Below are 9,847 nucleotides of genomic sequence, written 5' to 3' on the forward strand. Positions count from 1 at the left end.
TTTCTAGCAGCTTCAGACTCCGCCCCATTCTGTTAACAAGTGGTTACAGACTCCACCCCTCCATACTGCGGGTGGTTTCAAACTCCACCCCATTCTGTTGCAAGTGATTTACAGACTTTGTCCCTCCTACTGCTAGTGATTTCAGACTCCGCCCCATTCTGTTGCAAGTGGTTACAGCCTCCGCCCCTGGGTACTGCTTGTGGTTGCAAACTCTGCCCCATTCTGTTGCAAGTGATTACAGACTCCGCCCCTTCCTACCGCTAGTGATTTCAGACTCCACTCCATTATCTTGCAAATGGTTACAGTCTCCGCCCCTTCCGCTTCAAGTGCCTGAACGAAAAAAACAGTAAGTTAGGGAGATCCTCAAGTGATGTGTATGTTTTGTGTAATTGTTGATGTTTCCACGTTTTTCCCTGTTCTTATCCCTGTCTCCTAAAAGATTTTATTAAAATGTTACACACTAAATAATGTCCTGCATTCCTTTAGTGACTTACAATTTATCTCATTTTTTATACAACTGAGCAACTGAGGGTTAAGGGCCTTGCTCAGGGGCCCAGCAGTGGCAGCTTGGATCTGGGACCTGGGATTCGAACTCCCAACCTTCTTATCAGTAGTTTAACATCTAAACCCACTAAGCTACCACATTTATTCTGATTATTTTTGTTTGTCAGCATGACTGTGTGTGTTCTATTCCATTGATTCATTTTCCGCTGACTGTAGATCCGGTCCTTGTAGTTCTTGTTCTAATACAGTACATTCCTGTTTCTATAGCAACAGCTTGTTTATAGGGGCTTGTAGGGAGGAACTTAATCTATGGCTCAGAATAAGTATCTAAAGCTTAGAATAAGTGGGTTTTAGAGATGAAGCTAAAGCTGCTGCTGTTCCTGATGTGCCGTAATAAACACTGTGTGTTTTTGTGACCTGGAACTGCGTCGGTGTGTTAAGTGTGTCAGTGACCTGGAATGTGCTGATGTGGAATCTTTGGCCTTTGTCCATATAAAGCCATGCCCTCTGTATATCAGGCTCCTCCCTCATGCCAACAGCCTAGAAGAGAAAAGCATTACAGCTCATTACATCATTATGTGAAAGAATCAGTCCTACTAACAGAGATTACGTAAAATATACACAATAAAGTGAACTTTTTTGTTTAAGTAAACCATTTTTCCAACAAACACCAAACAGACACATTTCACCGCACTGCAGCACGGACCGCCTGTGTATTTCTGCACACAGCGGAAGAGAACGTTGTTCAGTCAGCGCCGTACTTAGCCTCAAGAGCCGAAACTGCGGCTCCACCTGCATCACCTGCTCTCCTTGTGATCGCTGCTTTCTAAAGATAACCCCATTGAAGACAAGGGATGACGATGATATCAGACTCGACTTCACCGGAACGTTCTATGTTGAGCAGGTTTTCTAAACAGTGCTGCAGAAACAGAGGTCAAAATCTAACAGGAGTCTCAGCGTCGTCCCGTTACGATGCGTCCTGGCAAAAATGACATGAGAGTGAAAATAAGCTTATGCTTCATCGTTATCATATGAATGCATATCATTAAATGAAGATAAATGAATAGTCTACACTAGTTAGTTAATTAACTAGCCAAAGCTGGTGTTTTACCCTGTACCATTTCAGGATTATTAGTCGTCACATGGTAAAGAAGATCCTCTGGCAATCGATCTATCGTTAAAAAAATTCTGCATTCGTCATCAGTTAGCGTGATCTAGACTCTGTTAGCATGCTTAGCGTGGAGTTTGGTGTCGTCCTGATGCCGTCCTCCTATTGGTGGATTTTAGAGCAGTACTACAATCACTACTTTTTAGATTTTAATAAATTATTAGTCATATGGTCAGGACGCTGAAGTCCTCCATTTTGAGAACTTGTCACATCAATCGTTCTACGACAAAGAAGTCTTGTATTATTCTTGATAAGCCACGCCCATCTCATTAACATATACAGTAAGTGAGTGATTATAGTGTAGGTGTTTATCAAAAGGGACAGTTAGTTAGTAGTAGTGTGTGTGTGTTAAATTTAGGACATGTATACAGACTCGCAGCTTCTCCTACTCTAGTCTCGTGGTTCCTGGTTACTAAAAATAACACTGTGCAGCCCGGAGCTGTCTTTCTAAAACAAACACTGATAGTAGAACTGCACTTACTGTGACACACACACACACACACTGCTTCAGGTAGATTCTACAGAAATTATACAGGTCCACAGTTCTGAGAAGAGCCTGTCACTTCAGGTAACATTACCCACAATGCCGCTCGACTATCCTCTCAAAGCGTTGCGGTGTTTAGACTTCGCTTCATCGCTCATAAACATCCTCAGTTATTCACTTCACTCAAACTGACGAGCTCCTGAAGCTTCAGACGTAAACGCCATCACGCTCGCAATCTCATAGCTCACTAACTAGCTGAACACAACAACAACTAAGCAGTTAGATTAGCGCTGAATCGCTACACACCTCACAAACATTTCAGTATAAATATATTTCCACGTGTTTGTGTGTTTCTGTGTGCAGTTTTGCTTTAACTTTGTTATGGTATGATGTGAATGTTATCAGGATAACCACATGGTTCCATATTTACAGATTAAGGTGTTGCACTCTGTATAAATACACGATTGTTAGCATTTTAGCATTGCCTCACTGTTACCTTTAAAAAATGACATGGAAATCATTTTTTATTTCATTTCTTAAGTATTTCTGACAAAACAAATTACAACAACTTTTACCTCAAATGATGAAGCTAATATAGTTGACACAGAATCCTGATTTAGCAACATTAGCTAAGACAAGCTGCTACTAAACATACACCGCTGTTCAGATGAACTAATGAGTAACTGTTAGCTTAGCCCTAGGCAATTTTTGTCACAAGCTAGCTAAAATTAGACTGTTATGTGCCAGAATCACACTCGCAAGTCACACTAGCTACAATTACACTACAAGGTGTTAGCTAATGTTAGGCTAGCTATCAGACTGAGGGATTAAATCCAAAAGCCAGGATTTCTAGTAAAGTTTCTGGAAAATATATATATATATTATTATTATTATTATTATTATTATTATTATTATTATTATTATTATTATTATTATTATTCCTTCAGTAATGTAAGGTTGTTGTGTCTTTTACATTTGCAGATGTTTGTTTATTAAATATTATCTGCCTAAATGTAGCTCTTTTTTTTTTATTATTTAGCATGGGAATTGTTGTGATATGAAAATGTTCCTCAGCGTCACGATTAAAAGCAGAATCAGAAACAGGACTCCAGCTTGTACAGAAACCAGCTAGTGTGGATGTAGCCTAGCGTTTACAGTGTCATCTGGAAGCATGTTCATAGAAAATGCAGACATTTTTAGAACATAACCTATGAGCTAAATGAGTGTAACAGCAAGCGGGACACGCCTGATCTGTCGCAACACAAACTTCACACTTCACCTTCCTGAACCTCCGCCAGGTGACTATTGCCGTGCAAAGGTACAGCCGGCGAAGGCCTTGTGATCAGGACTCTGTTGTTGCAGAGGGAAATTCCTGGCTTACATCACCGCCGAAACCTCACCTGCGTCATGCTTTTTTACACAGGCAAGCAGGTTGAACAACCAGAAAGCGCTAGTGTTGTCTCTGTAAACGTGGCTTCAGCGGCTGACCTGGAAGTGGAAACATGGTGTAAGAGCTCAAGCAACGATGGTGCAGAAACTTAGCACTGATTAGCTTCCACCGAGTGCGTTTACATGTACAAACTAATCTGATTTTATCAACACTTTTTTATTCTTTATATATCGCTGATTTTGCAAGATTAGCTAAGCTAGCTTGATAATGAAATAGCTACATTAATCCATTATACCTCCACAGCAATAGCTATGTTTGCTAACAGGCTAGCTTAGCTATGCTATGTTAGAGAATAACCTAGCTAACCAAACTAAACCAAACAGTTTATTGTAGTGTGCAAAATATTATCCAAGATTTCTTGTGAAGCTAGCTAGCGTTAGACTACTGCATGTAACTTGTGATTGTCGACAGTTTAGAACACATTGGGCCTCATTTCTCAAACTGAATACAAACGAATATATTTGTATGAATAAACGCCTCAGCGGAAGATTTAGCTCTTGTTTATTCTTATTAAAATAGTATTAAATCAATTTCTACTGGTGTAGAAGTGAGTCAAAATAACTTCCTCATTTGTTTTTGAGTCTTTACCCTGATCACTCATTTCATGCTCCAGTTGTCTGTACACGTTGCCTTTTATGGAGTTTTGTGGGTGTCTCAATATGCAAATGAGCTGTCAGGAACACGATTTTGGACTTTACAGCTGACACAATTTACTAAAAGATTCAGGAAATGAAGGCCAGATTTAGCAAGAACAGCACGCAAGACTGAGACAAGTCCGAGTAGAAATTTGCGGGGGAAAAAATCTGAGCCAAATTGAAATGGAAGTAGAAGATCTGGAGATATTTCTCGAGTTTGGAAGAGAATGCGCTGAGCTCCATCACTGAGTGTGTTCATCATGTAGGAGTTTATCAGGCTGAAAAGGGGGCAGGAGTGACATGAATACTGCGTTACGCTGACTAAAGCAGAATAAAGACAGGAACTGGGGGCTTTTGTCTGTCTGCTCTGAGGGTCACTGAGGTCAGTGTGGGGCCCGAGAGGAAACTGAGAGAAAAAAAAAAGAGTGAAAAATGTTATGCTTTCCTGCGTTTCAGTGCTATCTTTATACAGAAAAACAACAGAACTGTCTCCCAGATCACCGGGGTATGTCTACATTTACACTATATTGCCTGTATTTACCTGCACATGAATTTAATATGGAGTTGTCCCGCAGCTATAACAGCTTCAGCTCTTCTGGGAAGGCTTTCCACAAGGTTTAGGAGTGTGTTTATGGGTATTATTGAGGTTTCCTCTAGAAGCGTTATTTGTGAGGTCAGGCACTGATGTTGGATGAGAAGGTCTGGCTCACAGTCTCCACTCTAATTCATCCCAAAGGTGTTCTATGGGGTTGAGGTCAGGACTCTGTGCAGGACAGTCAAGTTCCTCCACACCAAACTCACTCATCCATGTCTTTATGGACCTTGCTTTGGTCACTGGTGTGCAGTCATGTTGGAACAGGAAGGGGTCATCCCCAAACTGTTCCTACAAAGAGCATGAAATTGTCCAAAATGTCTTGATATGAAGCTGAAGCATTAAGAGTTCCTTTCACTGGAACTAAGGGGCCAAGCCCAACCCCTGAACTCAATGATTTGGTGGGGTGTCCCAAAACTTTTGGAAACACAGTGTATCTTACATATTTCCACACACATGAATGAATTGAATGTCCAGAAACATACACGTTACACAAATCTGTTTTTTTCCCATTTCAAAATATATTTTATTTCATCACAAAATAGATCTGTAACCAATCACAGGTCTGTGGGCAGTATAAAAAAGAAATTAGCATAAATACTTTTTTTTTACAGTGAATAATATGAAATAATTTAATTTAAGGGCTAATGAGCAATTAACTTACGCAAAAAAATAAAAAATAACTGGTACAGAAGAGTGGAAATGTTTCTGAATCCATTACTTTTTTAAAATATATATCTATATCCATGTATAAATAGTGTTCACAATAATACCAATAATAATAATAATAATAATAATAATAATAATAATAACAATAATAATCAGTAAATAACACAAACTTTAAGATTTCTGAGAAACTGAGCAACAACTGTAGCGGCTCCGGACGCCTCGACCTGAATCTACACTTCCTAGAAAGAAACCCTTTTCTCTCCGGTTCAGTGTCCTCCCTTTCACTGAAAGCAAAAATAAAAACCCGCTGAGTCATCTTGACAGAGGTTACTGGAGTAAAACACTCCTCCTCCTCCTCCTCCTCCATGAGAGCAGGCTGAGATCCGAGTTCCTAGCTCCGGTGTACTTGGGACGCGGCGCTCAGGAGTTTTATAACGTTTTGTTATTTTTTGTGACATGTTTTTGTCTTTTTTGTCCGGTTAAGGTTTGTTTTTTTTTTTCATCTCATCGTTCGGGCAGGTTGATGACGGGGACCCACTGGTCCATGCAGCGGCTCTCGTGGCAGAAGCGATGGACTTTCCATAACGCCTGGTTCTTCCACGAAGACGCACGTGGGCTCTGAAGAACGATAAAAAAAGCAGACAAAAAGTTAGATCTGTTAGCTTAGCGTGGACTCATGATAACTACATGTAACAGATATGACATCACAAAATGTTGCGCCCCTCCCCCCAAACAGTCATCATATGTTAGATTTTCGATATATAGTCCTGTTAAACATTGTTTGTACAAAACATGACACATTTTCATGCAACTGAAAAGCAAAAACATATTAGCACCTTAGTAGCTTGGGTTGTAGCTAAACTAGCTGGCTAACTTTAATAAAATAGAAGGTTCGATGGAAGCTTAAACGTTTTTTTTTTTTTTAAACTATGATTGGCTTGTAGCTTAAGCCTTAGAAGGTTGCATTCTAGATCAGTTCCTTCAATTTGTAACTGCGTACGATGTTAGAATTTATGCAAAATGGAAAAGGAAACAATGCGTGGTCACGATACAAAAATAATCGCCGGTTAATCAGCGGTGAAACTCGAAACAGTGATGATATCGTACTGTCGTATCCACCATCTCAAACGACTCAAACATGGATTTGCTGTAATGTTTACTCAAACTGTACCTTAAATAAATTTGTGTGTAACCTAATTGTTAATAACGGTTGTATAAACATTAATGGTATGACAGTGAGTTAATTATTCTTATAGTAATTACGAACTGCTTAACAAAAACACTTCATCAAACCTTTTCAGCTAGCTTTACATTATGATCCTGACCTCGAAAATGAATATGAAACAACAAATACATTACTATTTCTTATCAGATATTAGCATTATAGGTATTAATCGTCTCGTCTACTTCCTTTTAAATTAATAAATGCAAATTAGACTCTGGACCCGAGTCTTCATGGCTGTTAGAGATGATTATTTGCATGTGAGCCAGAAAGCAGGCCAAGGGTGAGCAACTGCCAGGCGTGTTTAGGCAAGTGGAGCCGGAAAGCTTTCTTACGCTTCACGTGTTTCATTCAATTAGTTCATTCTAATTTACGTTTTAGTTGAAACAGAACAAAGTTTATTTTGCAAAGATCATCTGTCAGGCTCTGCACACTGCTATCTTCTTATATTTTGCTATATATTAAGTGTATTGTGTGGATACGTACGGTGACCAGGATGCAGTGCAGGTCCATTTGCTCGCCTCCTTGTTTCTCTGTTCCTCCTAGGATCTTGGCGAGGCGCCGGGTGTTGTTCACACGCAAGATGTTGATGTCATTCTCGCAGCAGAAGGCCTGGATGAGAGTAAAGTGGATCTGCAAGGCGACGTCCTTCACATCCTCGTCGTCGGTGGCCAGGATGCACAGCACGACGTTATCCGGGTCTCTGAAAATGTTAGACGTTAGGCGTTAGACTCGTGCCATCGTGTTGCACAGCGTTTTGATGAGAAAGGGTTTCAGTGCACAGGTGCTACTTACACATTTAGTGCCTTCGCAGATTCATACACGCCGACTGTAACCCAGCCTTGGCGCAAGGCAGAGGCAAGGACTTCCTCAAGGGCTTTAGAGACCGAATCCATCCTGAATTATGGAAAAGACAGGGAACAGATTTAGAGACTACTGCATATAAAATGCATATAAAACTTTTGCATGATTAACTACTTTTTATAATAACGTACATGAAAAAAATCCTGTTAGACTTCCAGAAAACAAAGCATATTGGCTGAAAACGTGATATTCTTCAATACTGTGAGAGCTTGCGAGCGCGAGCGCTGAGTCATGTGACTCAGCAGCTGTCACGAGCCACCCGGCTGGCTAACGGCTTTTCAGCACATTTTTCCTGACGAACTTTTTAGCACTATAATTCGCGCATTCGCATATTTAACGACCATACGCATAACATACATGATTAATAGAGATATTATCTACCGAGAATATATAACATAACAAATGCATACGCTCCTGGTCATACACCGAATATCACTGTCACGCAAAAGTGCACGCGAGCGCTCCAAAAAACAAAAAAACAACAATATTTTATGATAAAAATGTACCTTTCGACAGAAGTATGATCTCCGTTCAGCTCTTCAAAGGTCATGTTGTTTGTCAAGAAATCCAGTACGGATGGAGAGAGAGAAAAAAATCACGCGTTATTGTTTTCACGCGAGCACACGAAGCTTAATTCCTCACAGAGCGCCGAGTCGTTCTGGCCGCTTACTCACCGTCACCGGGTATGTCAAGCAGACCAGAAATTAGCATATCGTTTCTGATTGGTCGTATTCTAATTAGTCCGAGCAAACATTTCGATTCGATTGGCTGTTACTCAGAAGTCACTAGGCAGACGCTTGCATTGGCGTGATCCTCGAAACTACTGCTAGGAACGAGGAGAGAGCTCGCGCACACGCGAATTGGACGAAGGTGGGCAAACCGTACTTCTGATTGGTTGTTCGTACTTTAAGAGGCGGGGCCTGTATCCAGTCAGTGACGACAGGTGGCTCTTGAAGGTGAAAATCTTTGCCCTGACATGTCTGAAGTTTATTTCTGTGACACTGATTTATGAGAAATCTTAGAGATGTAATGGCTCACGATAGATAATAATTTAAGTGCTAATTTACTATATAAATTCGTGCACTCAGTTCAAAGAGCGCACCTGGAGAATTAGCACGTTTAAAACAACAAAAACTAAAAACACACACACACACACACATTATATATATATATATATATCTATCTATTTATCTATCTATCTATCTATCTATATATATATATATATATATATATATATATATATATATATACGTTACTATTTCAACTTGTAAAGTAAAATATTATTGCATTATTTCAACATAACATGTCGTACGTTCGACTAAATAACTCACTCAGATCTTGGAATAATAATAATAATAATAATAATAATAATAATAATAATAAGCTACAACATATATTAAAAAACCTCTCCACACCCCTATTAATATTTTGTAAAAAAAAAAAATAAATAATTCAGCAAAAATCAATCCATCAGTGTGTTGGCATTTTCTATTCATTATATGTAATAAGTCCGTAAGTGAAGTAAAAAACAATAAAAGTATTTTTTGCATGCTTTCTGACCCCATTAGGCTTATGTATAATTTTGTCTTTCCAGAAGTCACATGCTTTAACAGATCTGGATGACTTCATCATGTTTTGTAAGATGCATTTTCCCTGCAGGAAGTTCTCTGCTCTGTTTTCTGCGACACAGCGACACCATGTGGCCGGATTCCACAAACATTTGGAATGGACCTGCACACAAACTGTTAGATTTTTCAGCATAAATGTCTCTGATGTTCACCTGTACGACTAAATAACAAAAATCCAACCAATAACAAACAATGAAACTTACTAAACGTATCTTTACTGATATAACATCATGTCTAATGTTCATATAGACTAGTAAAGAAATGGATAAACAGATAAATGTACATATTTTCATGATAAGTAGTGTTCATATTTTTAGTGTAGACTTAAGATTTAATAATAGTTCGTATTTTCAGAATTGATTGTGATTTTCAGATGTTTGCATCAGCTTTAGCAACATCCCACTGTTCTAAACTTTATACATCATGTTGTTTGTCCTCTTGAGGGAAAAATCAACCCCACGTGAATCTGTCAGGAATTTTCCTAAGATCACGGCAAATCAACTCATTATGTGAATTTCAGTGAAATGAAATGCAATAAACAGCCTGAGGAGATTACTGGAGTAACACTGGCGCTGTTCCAATAGCTCTTCACCACACCCTTATCCACTTCCCCTTGATGTAATCCCTGGTG

General features: G+C 39.3%; 1 protein-coding gene across 1 annotated transcript; it reads right to left on the bottom strand.

Moving 5' to 3' along the window:
- Window positions 1–5,833: 5,833 nt before the first annotated feature.
- On the bottom strand, window positions 5,834–8,258 carry gadd45aa (growth arrest and DNA-damage-inducible, alpha, a). The gene is made up of 4 exons (XM_058417848.1): window positions 8,095–8,258; window positions 7,520–7,621; window positions 7,211–7,427; window positions 5,834–6,120 (listed from the first exon to the last, which is right to left on the bottom strand). The coding sequence occupies exons 1-4, from the start codon at window positions 8,136–8,138 to the stop codon at window positions 6,007–6,009; spliced, it is 477 nt and encodes a 158-aa protein (XP_058273831.1). The 5' UTR covers window positions 8,139–8,258; the 3' UTR covers window positions 5,834–6,006.
- Window positions 8,259–9,847: the final 1,589 nt, after the last annotated feature.

The sequence above is a fragment of the Hemibagrus wyckioides genome, linkage group LG20 (assembly GCF_019097595.1).
Source record: "Hemibagrus wyckioides isolate EC202008001 linkage group LG20, SWU_Hwy_1.0, whole genome shotgun sequence".
Classification (NCBI taxonomy): domain Eukaryota; kingdom Metazoa; phylum Chordata; class Actinopteri; order Siluriformes; family Bagridae; genus Hemibagrus; species Hemibagrus wyckioides.

Bases quoted from the DNA above. Each gene is read 5' to 3' on its own strand.
- gadd45aa (XM_058417848.1), bottom strand. From the start codon at position 8,138: ATGACCTTTGAAGAGCTGAACGGAGATCATACTTCTGTCGAAAG. The intron at 7,428-7,519 runs GTAAGTAGCACC...TAACATTTTCAG, and splicing joins TCTGCGAAGGCACTAAATGT to AGACCCGGATAACGTCGTGC. The intron at 6,121-7,210 runs GTACGTATCCAC...ATCGTTCTTCAG, and splicing joins TGCACTGCATCCTGGTCACC to AGCCCACGTGCGTCTTCGTG.